The 19,895-nt window shown below is 33.1% G+C and overlaps 1 protein-coding gene across 15 annotated transcripts in view; it reads right to left on the minus strand.

The window, feature by feature from the left end:
• The window catches only part of LOC111427873 (terribly reduced optic lobes), an 88,769-nt gene that overhangs the window by 48,047 nt on the left and 20,827 nt on the right, over window positions 1-19,895 (minus strand). For 14 of the 15 annotated variants that reach the window (XM_071196322.1, XM_071196320.1, XM_071196319.1 and 11 more), the window contains exons 2-6: window positions 9,270-9,456; window positions 7,227-7,503; window positions 7,002-7,168; window positions 5,390-5,716; window positions 2,600-2,713 (exon numbers count right to left, since the gene is read on the minus strand). In XM_071196322.1, the coding sequence (XP_071052423.1) occupies window positions 2,600-2,713; window positions 5,390-5,716; window positions 7,002-7,168; window positions 7,227-7,503; window positions 9,270-9,456 (1,072 nt within the window). The remainder of the gene's footprint in view (window positions 1-2,599; window positions 2,714-5,389; window positions 5,717-7,001; window positions 7,169-7,226; window positions 7,504-9,269; window positions 9,457-19,895) is intronic. The other variant, XM_071196317.1, reaches the window with a different exon arrangement.

Consider the following 19,895-nt stretch of genomic DNA (forward strand, 5'->3'; position numbering starts at 1 on the left):
ACGTTTCGTACATATCTCTTATAATTCACAGTCGGGTATTTGTTAAGGGTAAGCCGAAACTATTAAATCCTGGTCGCAAAGTTTAAGCAAACATATTTATAGTTTAGCCAAACAAGCCCGGAAACCGCATACATCAAGCTGTCTAAACCGCGACCACCTTGTGTCTAAAACTACATACATACTTGTTTAGGTATTATACAAGGGGTGTTGAGACTGTTAAATAGAAACAAAATTATTTACTTACAACTTAAGTATTACATAACAAATTAAAATAGAATTGAGAATCAAAAAAAACAAGTATAGAATCCAATATAAATAAATCCTATTGAACACATCAATCAATTTCAACAGCCACACACATTCTGGTTTACATCTAATTTGAATTGCATTTCTTAACGTTCATATCATCTTCCATTGCAAATTCCATCTGGGTTACTTAACACACAAAAGGACCAAATAATTCTGTGTTATTCTCTCCGACACACAAAAAAAAAGTTTCGCATAATATCCCATCATTTTAAAACATCCTATCATTTTCATCAAAACCGCTCTATGATTTAATTTTTTGTATCCCGATTTTGCATGACCGTTTTTATCCCGATGTAGATAAATTTTTTATGTAGTAGACGAAGCGTTAATAATACAGGTTAGACGACTTCGGACGAACAGACGTCGAAGATCAATGTTGGTAAGATAGTTTAGTATTTATGAATATTCGTGGAAAACCAAGTTTCCGAAACCGATTTTAGGTTGGTGGAGAGAAGAGGAACGATTTCTCTAATTTAGGCTCGCGATCGAATCTGTCGAGATGCTCTGCCATGGTTTTAATTAGAGAGTAAGGAGATGCCGCTTTGTGCGACCCGTGTGAACCCGACCAGATTGTGAGCAGATGCTGATTGATGGGTTTCGATTGCTCATAAAAGAAAGTTTAACGAATAATCATTTCGCGTGATATCTCTGTTAATAGTGTCAATAAATTTAGTAAGAATTTTTTTGTTTATATTATTATCTATTTCAGTAATTGGCTTGAAAAAAAAGTATTCAAGAATACTAAGCGTGCTTTCATGGATGAAATAATCGCACGAACAAAGTATATTTTTTTCCGCTAGTTTGCAGTAAAATTAATATCTGTTTGTCTTGATAGGTATCAGACGAGACCTCGTTCGCACGCGATCATCGTAAACCTAATCTGTTATCCGCTTTATACCTGGCGACTTTTTGCCATTCTATTTCGTTGGGAATAATAAAATGTTTCTTCAATAGTACCAATTTAATAGTTTGGGCCACATCTCTTCGCCGTCCATCTACTTCCAGACGAGGCTTCTTTGTGCTTCGTCCCCGAAGAAGCGCTGTAATTTAATCTGTCCATCCGCTAAGAAGGTTCCCAAACGAAATCGTGTTACCCTTCGAAAAGTAGTGCGTATAGTGAATGCTCGTTTTTCTTATTTCGTTTTTTTGTCGTCAAAAAAATTTGTCTCGGACATATTCGACCGTCTAATCCGAAGCACTTCGAGCTTTTCGTCTTCTTTTCTTAGAATTCCCCAACTCAGATTCAGCTCCATAGGGAAAGGCGCATTACAGACCTTTTTTCGGTGTCGCTTTGTGTGCGACCCCGTGACTCCGCAATGGGACTCCCTTCACATGCAAATTACAAATTGAATATTCATTCGCGGCGCGTTCGAATATATTTTAAAGTTTATTAGATTTTCGGGCCGGTCAATTTCATTAGAAAATTCCCGGTCGCCGCGTATTCTCTATTCGCCGAGATAAACATTTAGCGAGCGGAGCAATCCTCGCAACCGAGGGCGCGATTGTAATACCGGTAAAGTATGATTGCAATCTCAGGATATCAGAGACTCTACGGGGGGTTGCAATTAGTGGGCGGAGACCCTGTGACAAATCAACGCTCCATCTGCCTTGGAATTTATGCTTTTTCCCTCTATATCGACGCGTCTAAATTTAATCAGGAAGGTCAAGGGATTTATAACTATTAAATGGAAAAACGTATTTATCACAGTTTATTTTAGAATTACACCTAAAACAAGAATAGATTTATTATCATTTTCTTGTTTGAAAATCTTGTTACATAATATCGATGACCGCTTTAGTCATGATTCATAATACTTGAGAAGAGTAATTCCGCGAATAACAAAACATAATTTAATAGGACCATCTAACATGCTCAATTTGTTATTATAACATTGACTTGAATAGTGGTTTGTTGATGTTGAAGCGATTCGAAATTAAATAAGAAAACAAAATTGCATATAAATAACTTCAAGTAACCAAAAATCTTTGGATTTATTTTAAATACGTGAAATTTTTTAACGATTTAAACTGTTAACCAGGCATGCAATTTAAATTAACGCGTAACAAACTAACACAATTTAACTTCAGTCCGAGAACTCGAGCTAACTAGAAACTGCCCGGAACGACTTGAAACACGCTCAAGTACGACTCGAATTGAAGGCGACAAGGCAACTTCGTTTGATGATCCCGTCTAAAAAATTGCCACGTCGCTCACCCCTTTAAGCCACTAAAGAACGTGACGCGACATGCGTTGACTATGCAAAATACCCTCTACCTCTATGACACTTACCTGTAACACACTCTCTCTCATCAGTGCCATCGGTGCAATCTTGTACTCCATCGCATCTAGATGTTCTTGGAATACAACGATGAGTATCGCAACTCCATTCATCTTCAGTACAATCTATAGATTGAAAAAGAGAAATTACAAAACAAGTCTCAATTTTATAATAAATAAATGTTAAGGTTTAAAATGAGAAGTGAAGAAGAACGAAATAAAGAAGGGAATGTTGCGAAAAGGGTTAATAAGTGAAAACACAAAAACACTTTTAGAACGCAGAGATCGCGTTCGATTTTTAAACAGCAGGGGGTGAAAATCGTGTGGCCGTCTAGGGACGGTTTGGGGATGCGAGAAAAAAATCCTGATGAGGGGGTAAATTTTTGAGGAGCCCTTGAGGATAAAGTACACGAAAATCATTTCCGGCTTATATAATTGAATTAGCATTTATATTCAGAGGTGGTTACATTGCCATTGTTAAATTCAACGTAGAATTTTTAAAATAAACTTCAAACATCTTAATCATATTAGATAACCTTCACTAGAATCGATTTCATAATATCAAATTATTATAAATTTATTAAATATATTAATTCAAAATAAAATCGATACAATTGGGAGTTTTATAAAGTGAGTTGGCTAACAAAGGATTATTATTGATCAAAAGATTTTTGCGTAGTGTTTAGTAAACAGTGACGGTAATAAAAATTCAAACAGTGTGTTATAAAAGTAGTTGTCACCTTTGTAATAAAGGTCAATAAGTCAATGGAATTCTGACTCAATGAAATCATACTTCTAAGAAAGCTTGATAACCTGGTATTTCGTTTTAATATTATAAGCTCTATAATATTTTGAAATAAAACATCGGAAAAGTGCAGATTTAAAAAAGTTATGAAGGAATCTCACTGTATTTAATTACTAATTATGAAAAGTAGTTTCACATTCATTAACATTATTTATTCACATTAATATAATTGAGTTAAAGAAGGATATTAAGAAGGAATTGGAAAAACTTGTCGGTGTCTTCAAGAAACATAACTTCTCTTTTTGATGTTTGTGGACATTGGTATTGAGGGGCATGGCAATAACATAGAAATTTTCGACAATAAAGAAATCAGTAATGTGTAAGGAGTCAGAAACTAAAGCCAGAAAATTGAATACAAAAAAAAGATGTAAAGTGCAGTTAAAAATAAGACAAGTACTAGAAGATACCAGAATAGCCAGAAAGAAGAAAGAGAATTTAGAATAAACAGAAGGAAGGAGCCTGGGCAAAGGAAGCTGAAGACAATGAAACCGCCAGTAGCGTTTATGGATCTAGAAAACGCCCGAATGAGAACAAAGACATAATCTCGAACCAAATCAGAAAGAAAAACGCTGAAAATATAGCAGTAGAACCTGTATAGAGGAAAAGGAATGAACCCAAAAGCACGCAAGAATTTGCAAGAATGCAGAAAGAAGTAATTACTTAAGAATGGTGAAACTAAAATACTTAAGATGCCAAAGAAAAGCCGAAAACGAAAAAAAGTAAGAAGCCGGAACGTAGCCATATAGAAAGACGCGTACACAAATAGTAAGGAAGAAAAAAAAAGATTTCAGAATAAAATAAAGGAAATAGTTTAAATCTGGGAAACTAAAAACTGTGTAGAAACGAGTAACGTTTAAGTTTCCAGAAAAAAAATTTTCAGAACATAGTCATGTAAAATGAAAATAGAAACAAACTAAGAAGTAAATATATTTCCCCCACTATTACACAATAGCCAGTCACACACAAAAAAAATACATACAAAGAAAGAAAATTGGGTATATAAGCATGCAGTGTACGAAAAACGACAAGGAAAAGAATAAGAAAGAGAACTAGTCTTGGTTGATCTTCGTAAACCGGGCTTACCAATAGAAAAATTCTATTCAAATTTTACGCATATTTATGGGAGGAGCTGCATTTTCAAATTACTGCATCTGTTCGATCAAAGACGTTAGATATATAAACTTTAAGCAAAAGTTTTTAACAACCTATAATATATAAAATGTATCATTTTATTTGATAAACACTAATTAAAGTTAAGTAACATATACATAACATCTTTTGCTCAAAAGATCCATTTGAAAATATAAGTAAGACCTAAAGCCAAAGTTTGAAATTCCTTTGAAACTTGCCAAGATATAGAATTGATGCAATATAGAAACGAAGGAACATTTGAAAGCACTTTAAAAATACCGGTTCTTGTGATTAGAAAGCTATATCTCCTGCAACCTACATTTCTCAACTAAAACCATCAAATTTTACAGAACAAGGTAACTTCATGGAAGTGTTAAGACAAATCAAAGATTCAATTTTCAATGATAACAGCCCTGCAATTTTTGTTTAGACTATTTTGATTAATATAATCATGTCAAATTTTTGTGTCAAATGATGAATCATTATTGCGACATTTTCGGTAATTACAGAATATAACATACAATTCGTAATTGTAATTCATAACAATTCTAAGACAACAAAATTAAAATATTCATTGAGATATTTCTGTTAATAGGAATCAATTGATCGATTTAATATTAATATAAGATAACACTCTGTTTAGTGTTCATTTCAAAATTTCTTGTCTAAACTTTAGAAATTTCTATAATCAGAATCGCCAATGTGTTTAAAAATGTGTTTAGATACAAAAGTAAAGTAACAAAATTTTTGAAAATATTATGAAATCGATCCTAAAGCTTACTAGCATTAATTCGATTAAATTATTTAAATCTAGCAACATTGCAGACAAAAAAAATTTAAATTTGCCCACAAAAAATCCTCAGTACCCGGAGATTCTTCGCATTTTGATTCATCTTCTCCATCAGGACAATCTTTCTTTCCATCACACTCTTGATCTCCACAAATGAAAATCGAAGAGTTTCCACATCTAACAACATCATCCGCTCGACATCTAGCGGGTGTAGTTGAAGGTTCAGTAGAAGTGGTAGTTGTAGGAACTTCGGTGGTCGTTGTCGTTGTGGTGGTTGTTGTAGTTGTTGTTGTCGAAGTTGTTGTTGTTGTAATGAATTCATTTTTATCATCATATGGATCCTCTGGATCGACTTCAGGATCAACCTCATTGCTGTAGTCTGTAATTGTGGTTTCTTCGTGCGCTATAAAGTTGAGAGATTCAAATACAGATGGAGACTTTGGTCGTGTATAAGCGTTGAAAAATTACAGCTTCATTTTCAGCAGCCTTTGTTAGTGTACTATTTACAATAAAAAACTTACAAACCCATTTTTAATGTTAAAATATTAATTTATCTACAAAATCTACGCAAAAATACCACACACAAGTTATAATAGAAAGCTTGAACTATAAATACATTACGTTAGGAAGTTATTTCCTCTCGATCTACCCTTGAAAACTTTTTACTTATGCCTCAGGATTCGAGACGGAAAAAGTTTTCAGATAAAAACGGGACGCCTCTTCAGATATTTCAGAACGAATTCGAGTACATACATGGTAGGAAACAGGAAAAATGGATTAATCTAATCAAAAAGGTGTCTACATTTTTATTTTTTTTTCTGTTATATGTATTTTTTTGTATTCACAATTTTAATCAAAACGAATATCGTGATACTTTTCAGGCATAAACCCGATAAAAACCTGAAACATAGTTTGGTCGTCAAACGTCGCGATACGCTTCAATTGTTAATATCAATTTATATTTAACAGAAAAATCGGATAGATGCGGTTAAAGCTCGCAAAAAATTGTGACCGCGATAGATTCAGTTTCGAAATATCAATTTCGCCAACGAATTTACGAAACTGTGTAAACAATTAACTGTGAAACCGAACTAGTACAAAATCGAAATGTTTGATGATTGGAGATTTTAGTATGTTGTCAACATTTATCTGAGGAAGCGCCCGATTAAATTCAGTTTGGAAATGAAATATACATTGTTGTATCTACATTTTTTACAAAATATACCAAAACCTTAAATAACTAAATAAATTGGTGACAAAATCACCAATTTTTATTAAAAATTTGTTAGTAAACTATCAACAATATTACTTATTAGTTAATATCAAAAATATTATATCAAAAAATCAAACTAATCTATACAATTAGAAGCTTATAAATAATTATAAATTCACACCACCACACCTTAAATTTATTCATATTTACATAGTAGTGAGTTAGTTTTTGAATTCATTTAAAACATGATTCAAAATGAAAAATGAAAATTCAAAACAAAAATGAAAATCAAAGATTTTATTGAAAATACACCAAGTATCTTTTTTATTCAAATGAAATCAAGATAAAACAAATTAAAAAAAACTTCGTGTACGATCAAATAAAAAACGTTTTAACTTTTGAAATTATCACCCAACACCTGTTCTATTTTTAAAAACAAAATCAACAAAGATTATACAAAAAATGTAATTCTCACCATCAAATTTAGTGAATGAAAATTCGTTTTCAGATATAACGAAATTTCCTAAACGGGGATTTCGTTTGACTCTAGCTAAAAGACGCTCTTCTAAAACGTTGTATTGAGAATAACCAGCACTTTCTAAATCCAGGGTGACTTTTGTATGGAAATCATCGAAACCATGTCTAAAAAAAAATGTTTTCATGTAATTATTTTTATTATTATTAAAAAGATCGTACTTACTGAGCGGAAATTAACATGACATGCCTAGATCCGGGTAAATCTTTGTATAAATCTTCAATACTGGCACTTAAATCTTTTTGCATGGCTTTAAATTCTTCAGTGTTGTGGTCCTCGAGTTGAAAATCGAACGGTTCGTTTACGTTAAGTGTTATTCTAAAGTAAATGACATGGTCACTTGGATCGACATCTCCAGAACCATCACCGGAGAAGGCAGCGATATCTTCATCATCTGTTACTTCATCATTATTATGATTATAATTTGAGTATTCATGATGAGCTAAAAAAATACATTGAAAAATTAAAATTTAAATAGTAAAGAGACGAAATAAAATGTTTTGTTAGTTATTTTTGCTTGTTAATTTGCAGAGTAGAGATATTCGGACAGTTCGATCTACAAAATTGCGTTCTTTTTGGGATAGTTTTGGTACATAATATTTTGCAAATTAGACACGTTTTGGGTTTGTACTTTAAGAGAAAGCTTCAATATTCTACTTTGCGATAAATATCATACTTAAAATTACAGTTTCTTCTTTTTTTTTTGGTGCATATGAAATATCTCAATTTCTATGCATTATAGAGCAAAAATGGGGAAGAGCAATATTGTAGAGTATGAAATTTGCTAACAGTTTTGTCCACAATTTCTTTTCTTGTTCCTATATTTTCCACAACACTCTTTGCAGTAGCAAAGAAATTATCCAAGAAGCAACTTATCCATAATGTTTGCATATCTTAGTTATTGTAAAAAGATAACGTAATTCTAAATATATCACTGAAAAGCTAGAATTCTTCTCATCTTAAGCTTCACGGTAAATTTAATATACTCTTATTTCAGAGTGTTAGTTTCCTCATGAACATGAATTGATTTCTCTATTGCTATACCCTATAGCGAAAAAATGGAAGAGACAACTTTTTATTCTGTCTGTTGTACTTCGCATAACATGTGCTGCTAACCAAAATTTACCATAAAATTACCGTAAAATTTCTAGCATTCTCTATTATAAGCTTTTCAGTAAATTTTATGGTTTGCCATTTTCGTTTCTGCCTTTTTATGCGCCTAAATATGAAAATTGGGGAAAACAGAAGGTTTGTAACTTTTTTTATATAAACCATTTTTGGTGGAGGATTTCTAAATTCATATGCGTTATACAGTAAAAACTGAGTAGAGTAATATTGTAGAGTATAAAATTTGCTACTAGCTGTATATACAACTTCACTTCTATTTCCTATACTTTCTATAACAGTTGTTGCTGCAAAACAAACTATCCAGTAAGTCACTTTTTCTATAGTTTTTAGAGGATTTCTCGATTCCTATGCATTGTAGAGAAAAAAGTAAAGAGGATAATATTGCAGAGTATAAAATTTGCTATCACTTTTATATATAATAAGTTTTTCTATCGATTATGTTTTCCATAACAGATGCTACTGCAGTATCCAACTATCCAGTAAGTAACTTTCTCTACAGCTTTGCTCATAACTTCGTTATTTTTAGGGATAACACAAATCTAAATATATCACTGGGCAGCTTCAATCTTCCTCTATCATAATCCTTATAAATTTTATGCATTGCCATATTAGTTCTCCTTTTTGCTTCACATCAATACAGTAATTGGGCGAAATTGAAGGTTTTTAACTTTTTCAATATAGTTGATTTTTAGTGGAGGATTTCTCGGTTCCTACGCATTGTAGAGAAAAAACTAAGGGGAGTAATATTATAGAGCATAAAATTTGCTACCAGTTTTGTATTTAATTTTTTTTCTATCGTCTATATTTTCCAAAACAAGTGATGCAGTAACAACAAACTATGCAGTAAGCAACTTTCTTGTAACATCGTTATTTTTAGGGATAACATAAATCTAAATATATCAGTAGGAAGCTTCAATCTTCCTCTATTTTAATTCTTGTGGTAAATTTTATGCACTGCCTGATTTCAACAACAATTTGAACAACCTGAATTGTTAATAAGATAAATTTTCACTTCCTCAATCGCAATTTTGTTCATGGAAATGTTCCTGTTATATTTTATAATTAAAAAAATAAATTTACCATGATCTATTGTGTTATCTCCTTCATTGGTATCTTCCCTTGTTTTAAAAAAATCAAACAATTGTCTTTTGATTCTATGGAAACCACTGGATATCCAACCTGATTCATTTGGGATGTCTGAAGCTAATGTTTTGTGATTACTATGTGGTTTGATGTCTAAATTGTCGAATACTAAATCTGCATCTCCCTGTAAATAAAAAAAGAAACATTTTATGACGTGTTTATTAAAAGGTAAGTGTATTAAATTGTAAAGTTTATATTAATAGGGAAATCTCATAAATCTATTGAATTATAAGATGTAAAGGCGCAGATGTGCGCCAAAAATAATAGAGCATACGAATTCTTGTGTCAATGCCAGGGGGAATTCGTTGTTTAGACTGGAGTCTTTTTTTGTTTATTCGTTTGGGAAATTTTAAAAGCTAGCCTAGATGACGAGTTCTCGATCGCATATTTTCCGCTAAATGTACCAATCAATCGGTGGCGATCACTCGGTGGCCTGTCACTCTTCGATGAAATATTCTTCAAAACCGAAGCGAATAGCAATTTGTAAAACAAATATTCACCAAATCCGGATGAGTTATTTATAGTTATTATTATTTATAGCTCTTACTGGAGCGATCGGCGTGGATTTTCCGTCTGTCATACAGTTTGGAAAACGCCTGAAAATTTATTCTCTTCCGTATTTCTCGATTTTTCGAAACTTAGAAGTAATTCTCCTTCATTTAAAATCACCGCAAGATGTCGCCAAGTTATAATACCCTCTTTCCCGACTACGAAAGACCAAACGCCCGATGTTGACAAATTGCCCTGAAAAATTGCCCGGTCATTTTCTCAAGTTTTTAACGAGAGAGGCTAGGAGTCGGTCGGTAGAAGAAAACGAGAGGTCCATTTCGACGCAACCCTCTCATTTTCCATCGAATCGACGCGTCCGGTACATAAATAAACCGAATGAGAATACAAATTCTTCTCGAAATGGCTCGAACACACAATCGATGTTGTGTATCATACACGGTCGTCGTCGTCTCTGCTTCAAATCTTGCCCCCCGACCACCAGCGCATCGTTGAATCTAACCGCATCCCGGCCATAACTTCATATCAGGACGATATCAAGATGATAGGCACGCCCCCAGGAACGCTCTACAACTGATCCTGGACATTAAGTCCCCCACCCTATGGTTGTTACCGACAAATTTTGACCCTATTTTAAGGGACTTGACTGAGGATTTTTACAGATTTTCCTACAAATAACATTTTTAAAAAGCTTAAATAAAAATTTTTTTTAAACAAAACATAAAAATTATTTATTTCAATTAAAATAACCTTATAAAATTAATAATTTTAAATTAAGTTAGTGAAAATAAATTGAAATCACTCAAAAGCAAAATTTGAAAATCAAACCGCAATTGAGGTAAAATTAAATCAAAGGATCAGTTAAAACTGGTTTCGACAGAAATTGAAATTGAATTGATTCAAATCAGTTCAAAACGGTATCGATTGAAATTTTGCTAGATTTGTTTAACTGGGGTAGTTAAAATATGACTGAACTGAAAAGAAGGTACGATTTATTAAAGAACTAATTTGAATTGACAAAAACGAGCTACAATTCATTGAAATGGCACAATCAATATTGGAATTACTTTAAATGGAAGCAAAATTGAAATAGTGTAACTAAAACAAGAATTTATTGATATGTGACTAAAATGTTAAAAAGTTGAAATATACTAATTAGAAATAGTATTGAAGACTAGCTCACTTAAGATTTCCGCATTTTTATAGATTATTCGGCTCTTTTATGATCAATAATATAATGGAAATTACCAAATTTCCTGGTAGCTTAGCACTTATCAGTATGGGGAGGGATATTGTGATGGAATGAAAAATCGTGATCTAAGAGGTGGAGGATTTCGATGGTTTACTCTGTGTAAATGCACCTTTGGTTATCAAATGGTTATTATTGATTTTGAGTTGTTGTGATTGATTAATATGGATATACTTGAATATTCCAGCTGATAGCTGACAAGTTTGATAATCTAATGGTATTAGTTGGGTTGATCTATCGAGAGTTTAATGACCGTTAAGATTTCTAAATTTTCAACAAAACCTTAAATTCTGTTGATTGTTGCATTTCAATACATGATTATAATATAAAATAATCTAAAATAAAGGCGTACCTCTCTTTGCATCGTTTCCAATCTCGGTCAGAAATGTTCATGATATCAATAAATAACTTATTGCTTGTGACCCTGACTTCTTACAATTTTATAGCGCTATGATTGATGCACTCAATCGAATTTTAATCAATGCAATTGTTGGTGATGGTGTAACAACGCAAATGCTCTTACTACATCACTTTACTATTTATATCAACCTTATTATTAACTATGTCGAGAACTATTTTCCCAAGAGTTACGCGTATTCCAAAAACAGGAAAGGTTAATTTTTTGTGGAATCTGCAGCCAATAAATATTTTGCTATTTTATGTTTAAATTATAGGAGAATGCCATCAACAAACATGGACGAACATTTTAACCTCTTCAATGCAGTAGTATGAAGATAGATCGACAAGAAAGTAAAAATTTAGTCAGAATCTTTTCAATCTGAGGTTGATGGTTATTGTAGTTTATGACTCAGAAGCAACATTATGTATTACTTTCTTCTACATGGAATTACAAAGATAAAAGCCTACAACAGCAGGTACGATATGGTCTTTAGGATAAAACTAATGATCTGGATAATTTCCACTGCAACGTATCTAATAAGGTAATTGTAACCTCATATCAAAGATACAGGTAAGAGGTAGGTAGGCAACACGAGTAACATATATATTGCCTTCTAATTTGAGTAATGCTTTTTAGTAGAAAATGTTATCCATTAAAAATTACAAGATCAATATTTCACAAATTTTTTCGGCAAAATAAAATTTTACAAATTCAACATCAAATATTTATATCTCAAAAATTAAAAGTAATTTTGTAAAATGGATACTTTTGCTGAAAAATACACACATTACTTTATAACTAATGAATATTACAGATCAATTCCATTGAATCGATTAAACGGTCTAAAATTTCGGAACGTTTAAAATTTTATGTATGATTTGACATCAAAAATTTTATGAAAAATGCTGCTAATAAAATAAAAATTCCTTTTTAATTATCTAGTATACATTAACTAAATGTTATGTGGTTCACCTGTTTCTTCATAAATAGTAAATAAGATTCTACACGTTACAACTCATAAACATATTCTTTTTCTATTTTGGACAACCAAGCCAGACATAAATCCGTGAAATGGAATTAACGGTTTTATATTAATAAATTATAAATTGAATCAATACTGGAAACATTACATAAAATAACGGTGTTTCAAAAAAAGTTTTATATGTTAGATAAAACATCCTAAACATAACAATATACAAGAGAAAGTTTGTGTAAGTTTCTCCTATAAATTTGTGGAATAAATTTATAATAACTAATACGAAAATGACGTAGCTTAAAACCCAAGAGCGTCAAGCGAAATTATCCAATTTTTCGGGAACAGGAAAGATCCGGTGGCGGCTAGTAGCGAGATCCGGACGCAAACGGAATAACGAATTAAAGGCATTACGAACGTCGTTTTCCCGGCGTCGGGGTGCGGTAAACAAACCGCCGCTTAAAACCTGAAATATCTTCCTAATTAGGGCGACGGCGTCGCGACGCGCGTCCTTTTTCAGGCTCGTGCTACCTTTTTCGCAGCATGAAGCCATCTGGCGGCTGGTTTACGCGCGCAAATAATGTCGACGGCCATCTGGTTTCCTTCCCGTCGATTTTATTTTACCACGCGGGGCCGGCAAATAGGGTAATGCACTAGATGTACACAACTTAATTCTCTTAAAAGTGCTCGTGTGTCCGCAGTGGTGTTTCAGGATACGTACGTACAATAGACGTCTTGTTTAGTTCGATTACAAAGTAAACGATGAGAATTAACCAAGAAGTTGAACTACAACAAAAAATTTTTTTAGCAAAAATGTATTACTTAAGGGTAAGATTTATGGAAATTTATAAAGAGGGTGTGAGGTGTTGAATGAATCGTATCGGCTTTCGATACAAATCACAGCGACGGCTGCTTATTGCCGATCAAATTAAATTTTCAACCGATTAATAAATTATGATAAAAGCGGTCGGTCCGCGAGCCGGCTTAAACTGCAAATCGGCGCCCCTCTTTTCCCTGCGCGTAAATCAACGTAATTTCGTGATTTACTGCCGCGCGAGCCCCGTTGCGACATCACTTTCGACAATTTCGCGTTCCCTGTTAATGAATTGTCGCTGTTTAAACACGCGTTTTTCCCGTCCGCAACTGTGCCAGGGTAAAACCGACAGTTTGTAATTCTCATGAACGTTGTGGTTAATTAGATAAATCGAAATTTACCTGTTTAAATTTGTAAATTAAAAAATTACTAATTAAAAAAAAAAATAATAATAATAATAAATAAAAATAAATTGTATTAAAACATGTTCGCTTACAGACTACATTCATGTAATGTAAACACGACTTAATAAACTCGAATTAATTACGACAAAGCTAAATATAGGAGTGAGTTGGACAACGAAAACTCTGTTTTCACTCATAATTAGGAATTCTATTAACGGAATAGTGTAATTATTTTCATTTTAAAATTGGTGTGTATTTATGCCTTTTTAAATGACTTTATGATCTTGTTTAAAGATAAAATATATCTTGGAGTCGTTTAATTTTGTGGAGTCAAGATGGCTTGGTTCAATCCGTAGCTAGAGCAAGTTCAGTACCGCCTGGTGAGCAATTATAAATTCGGTAAGTCGAGAAGGTGTGGTGCAATTTGCGGGGCCCTTGTAACGGGATTGGCTTAATTTGCCGCACGGCTAATAGGCACGAAAGCTACACCGCCCGTTGTAAATGTTCTCCTTATTACCACTGCTCCGGCCTTTAACGTTCTGCCCAAGCGAAACCGATACACGCGTACACGGCTTAATTGTCCCTCCGCGTAGTGTAGATCGATGCGAAACGCTTCGAAATGCGCCGACACAAACTCCTTTAAAAGCCCCTTACGAATCGGATAAAAATCTAATGTATCAGCAAACATCGGAAAGCAAACAGGACAGTAAAGTGGTCAGCAAAACATGTATGATAGATGGGGCTCGGGTTGTGTATTTGTAACCCGTCTCTTCCATTCAACCTTTAGCTGTATCGAATCAATTATTCATTATTAACCTTAATAGTAAAAGAAAAAGTAGGGTACAATGTAAAAAAGAAGTGCTTTTTGATTATTACTGTTGATGATACTTTAGAAACATTATGGTTTATGTAAAACTTAAAATGATAAAATATTGATTTTGATTAAAGTTCAACCACTTTTTTTCCATTATTATTATGATTATTAAGCTTTAAGTACTAATGGTAACTAATATAATTTAAATAATACATAAATTTGCATCTGCACCTTTAGTGAAATCTAGCTCAATAAACCAAGAAATTAACAATAAGATCAGGCGATTTTTGAACGAACTGTATTACCACTTTCTAATGATATAGATCTTGTGGAGGAGTTTACAACAATGGGAATCATGAGGCCACCGATGAAGAGAAAACTCTACTCATGTCGATTTCAACGCTACTGGATTTGTTGATTCATATTTTTTTTTTAATATTTTTGAAAGATGACATTTAGGAAAAGGCCTTTAAGATAGTCACAAAGAAACTAAAACTTAGGAATCATCTTGCAATCACAAACGAGACAGTGGACGAGGTTTTGGAACAAGTGGCCAAACTTTTCCCGAAGCATACAAGAATCACATAGTGGTACACACCGGTTGAAGATCTACAACCGTTCACAGAAGAAGAATTTCTGCCTGCTGTAAGCTAGGTAAAACCGAAGAAAGCGCCCGGACCAGATCAGGTACTGCCAGAAATGCTTGTAGCAATGATAAATAAATACCCAGAGGAGTTTCTGGAGGTTTATAACAGTTGTGTGAGGAACAGTACATTCCTAAAAATCTGGAAGACAGTTACGGTGGTGTTAATAGAAAAGCCAAAGAAAGAGGGGATAGGAATGCCAATAAGCGTGTGTGACACAACCCGAAAGCTGTTGGAAGGTCTTCTAAGGGAGGGCTTCGAAGAGACGTGGTTGCAAGGGGCTTGATTCACGAAAATCAATATCTACCTTAAGGGCAGGTCAACTGTGGAAACAGTAAAAAGAATTCAGAACGAGATAGATATCATAAAAAGAAAGGCTTTGAGCTATGCACTTTGGTACTGTTGGACACACAGAATGCCTTTAATTCCGCGCCATGGAAAAGGATTGTCGATACGCTGCAAGAGGGAAGCGTTAGTAAATATCTAGTTCAGATGATCCAGTCATATTTGTCGGATAGAAAATTAATAACCACGAACGGAAGGACTAATTTAATAACAAATGTTACCATCATGACTTCTTCGTCTTATAATCGCTTTATACAAAGTGGTTATCATATCCATAATGTGCACGGTAAGCGTGCAAAAGACTGTAGTGTAAAAAGAAATTTAGATGTAATGCAAAATTTTATTGAAGATCTTCGTGCACCCAGATTAGCTCACTAATCGTTATGAGTTTTACCAGACAATGTGGCGTAATGCAATTGGCGAACCTAAATGAAGATGTTAAGTCGATTTTGAACGGGTCAATAAGATTAAAACATAATCGACGATAACAAAGTATCAAACTAACGTAAAAGTATTTCTATGACAAAAAAATAATTAAAGAATCACCAGGATAATTCACGAAAGGGACAAGAAGCGGCAACTCCTAATTTACAATGACATCAATTTTTTAAACAGGTCAAGAAGAAGAATAGAACACAACCAACCCACACACAACTACAAATCTAAACCAAATAGATTTCTAGCGAGTCATCGGTTTCGGTCATGACCGAATTCTATTAATTTTTATTATTATAACCCTCTATTAAAGACAATCTATAAATAAGATCTAAAATTAACGATGGTCTTATGGACTCAATTATTAAGTAAAGTTTTATTTAACACTTCGATGAATAATATCTTAAAATTAACTTTTGAAACAGTAAGGTCTTATATTTCATCAAAAACTAGAGCTGAAATAGTGTGACGTACGCGAAACCAAACCAGACACAGGTACGATTTGAAAATTATATGAACAATGTTCTCAAAACAAGCTTTTTTCAACAAATTATGTTAGACATCTATCTTAGCCAAAACATGGGAAGAACTTTAATATTACAATTGATTTAACTCCCTATAAGCGATGGTCCCAATTAATGCGAATAAGATTCTTAGCTCTAAGGCAGCTGTTACACCCATATACAGACTTTTTTGAGTTAAATTAAATTTCGCCGATTTATGTGACTTTCCAAGTAGCACATTCTAACTGATTATCAACTAAATTATTAGTTTATGTTTGGAATTGTCAAGAATCCTTTGTAAATTATGTATAGTTTTGAATGTAAGATTTATGTCATATTGTTTGCATAAATTCTTAAGTTTATAAGATATATTACCTTGGTAACTAATACATATGTATGTGTTCATTGTCTGCTTGGAACTGAATAAAGCTATATTATTCTTAAAATTGTTTGTATTGTGTCCTCGAGTCATGTTGTGAAAATCTGTTGTTTTGTGCTTTTGTTTGATAAAGTTCAGTTCCAATTGGAGGTCGTCATCAGATAATTGTGTGTTAAGTACTCTTTGTAGTAGTGATTTTAATAACTTGTATGTGTGGTCATGGTATGATTGGATATTATCGTGTCTCTTTGGGTGAGTTGAGAAATACTTTTAACACATTCCTTTATTCTTTGAATTGTAAGATCCATAAAACTTACCATTTTAAATTTTTTATTAAATTCTTTAGGCTGGAATAATATACAGTTATAATATAATGTTCTGAATGGGTTGACGAACCCGCATACACTCTATAAGTATTCTGTAAGTTGCTCTATATAAGAGCAACAGGTGATGTAATTCTCTATATTTAGGTGTTATTTTGCTGATTCGTGATTATTTTGAAGTCAAGTAAGGCGTGTAATAATAGCTAAGTTTCAGTGTCAGATACAAGATCTGAATTATCTTTGGATGAAGACAAGAAATGGAAATTTTATCTTCTATACATAGACAGAATGAAATTTTCTAAGCAAGTTTGCACTGCTATGGCCAATTTTATTGAGTTACAACTCGAATAGAAATTTTGCTACTATTAAACGTGTTTCCAAGTAAAGCGGATACAAAAAGCACGATGCAAAAATTTCAAAGGCTAGTGATGTCGGTATTTCAAAAAAACCTACAAAGAATGTAGAAAGAAAAACGAGATTCATGTTTAAATGATAACATTGCTTTGACAAAGTTGCCATAAATTCCACGAAGTTGTAGAATATAGTTCTTCGTTACATATCAGAAAAACTTACGCCATTTTACGGCAACCTTATGAGGTACTCCAAAATTAAGAAATCAAAGTGACAAGGAAATCGAGTTTACTACCAGAAATATTATATTTTGTGTACACAAATATTTTGATTGGTTTTAAATTGGCCATATCTTTTTGCCGCAAACCATTCATATGCTCTTCAGTTTTATTACAAATAGTTTAAGCAACACTTAAAGTAAGTAACATTAACATTCTGTTTACTCAGATGTTGAACCAAAAAAGGAGCTTTTATGAATGAACGTCACACATGGCTGATATTGAACTATCTAATAGAATTTGCAAGACATGACTAAACTTGGTAAAATGATATTTCAAAGTGATGAAAAATATTGAGAAAAATGTTATGAGTTTAGAAAATTTTAAGTTATACTAAGTTATGAGTTATACACAAAGTTTTAAAGAAAATAATATGTTTAGCGCTATGAGTCTATCTTAATTTTGAACGTCAAAGTCGTCGTTTTCAAGCGAACGACGTCAACGACACAATAATTGCCACTATAAAATTATTAATGGGTAGTTGCATCAGTCGTAGCGGCATCAAACAGGCGTTGAATTCAACTGCGACGCCTGTATTATTCAACAGGGACGTCGCCGTCGATGGTATTTCTCGCCTATCCTCATACCGCCGACTCATCGTGATTGATTTGCGACGCTTTATGAAATTTGCCGACCTTTAAATCCTAGCGTATATGCTCTCACCAATTTGACATCCATTATTCGACAGTTTGATATCCACAGTGCATATATACACATATGAATGCTTCTGTGATCAACGCTTTGAATATGTATCGAAATAATGTTAAAAATTAAAGATTATTTTTGAAATCTTTTTTTGGTTAGCTTAATTGAAAATCTACATCGAACTGAAACTCATCCGAATAAAAAAAAACATTATTTGTTTGCTAACAGTTTCGTTGTTTGTAATAAAACGAAGACCGACACTGTGGTGGCGTCCGTCAAGTCATTACACTCTAATTGCTGGTTTAATTATTGGCGAATCTCCGTTCTACCCCAAAACCGTTGTTAGCGGTTGATGCTTCCGTGCATGTCGTTAAAACGAGCCCCAAATATACAAAAAAAAACTGGGCGCGTGTTCGCTAAAAAAATAAAAAAACTGGGAGACTGGCCACAACCCCGTGCATCTGTAACGCTGGGCCACTGCACATTTTAATGGGGTTTTTATTGATAGCCCGCGTGGCATAATTGGAATTTCCATAGTCATTCGGTTTGGACGCGTACCGCGACGCGATTTTGAAAAATATGTGCGACACACAACAATACCGGCAACGACGATCTCGGATATTCCAAGAGACCCAAAGGAATTTGGGCTTTATTATTCTGAGATCGTTGGTCAATCGGTCGGCTAATGCGGTCCTCGCTTGAAATAGAACCATTTTGACCTATATATTTACAGGAATTGGAGTCGCCAAGCTTATTAATGAAATAAATCACCCTTGGAAAATGTATGTGTTTAATCACAATCGATTTTATAGTAGAAAGATATTTTTAGTATAGTAAAGTTTATTTTATTTCATTTTTTCAATTTTGTAAATTATTTAAGCGTATAAATAAATAAATAAACGGTTATTAAAAACACTTTTTCCATATTATTCTTTTATTTAAATAAATATCCCATTATTTCCTAAACTGTTATTTCTATTTAACAATAATTGTGTAATTAAAAGATCAACGTTTTTGTTTAAAATTTCCTTTTTCATAATCTAATTCAAAAAATAGAAATAGAAAACGCAAAGTATGGTTTAATTCAACAGTACTATTATAATCTTTAAAAGTCTTTCTTATTATATATTATCTTTTTTATTTTAAAATCAGCAATATTTATCTACAAACATCTACTGTGATAATGTTCAGGATGTAACGTGGGGTAGGATAGGGTTGGGTTGTGCGAGTAATATATACAACCGAATTAAAGTTGAGAAGTCACGTACAACGCTGGTGGCTGACTGCGGAAGACACGTAAGGCCGAAATCCCCACATCTGCAGCGCTGCCAATAAGATATCATAACACCCTAAATATTCAAGAGTGCCGCTTTCCGTTATGTGTATGTATGAAGCAGTCGAGAGAGCAGGATTCCCTTCCGTCTTTTCGGATCTTTTTTCACCTCTTTTTTTTCTCTCCCTTCTAAGTCAAAATCCTCCCCCATCCACATTTCGTTTAG

The sequence above is a fragment of the Onthophagus taurus genome, chromosome 6 (genome assembly GCF_036711975.1).
Source record: "Onthophagus taurus isolate NC chromosome 6, IU_Otau_3.0, whole genome shotgun sequence".
In the NCBI taxonomy this organism is placed as follows: Eukaryota; Metazoa; Arthropoda; class Insecta; order Coleoptera; family Scarabaeidae; genus Onthophagus; species Onthophagus taurus.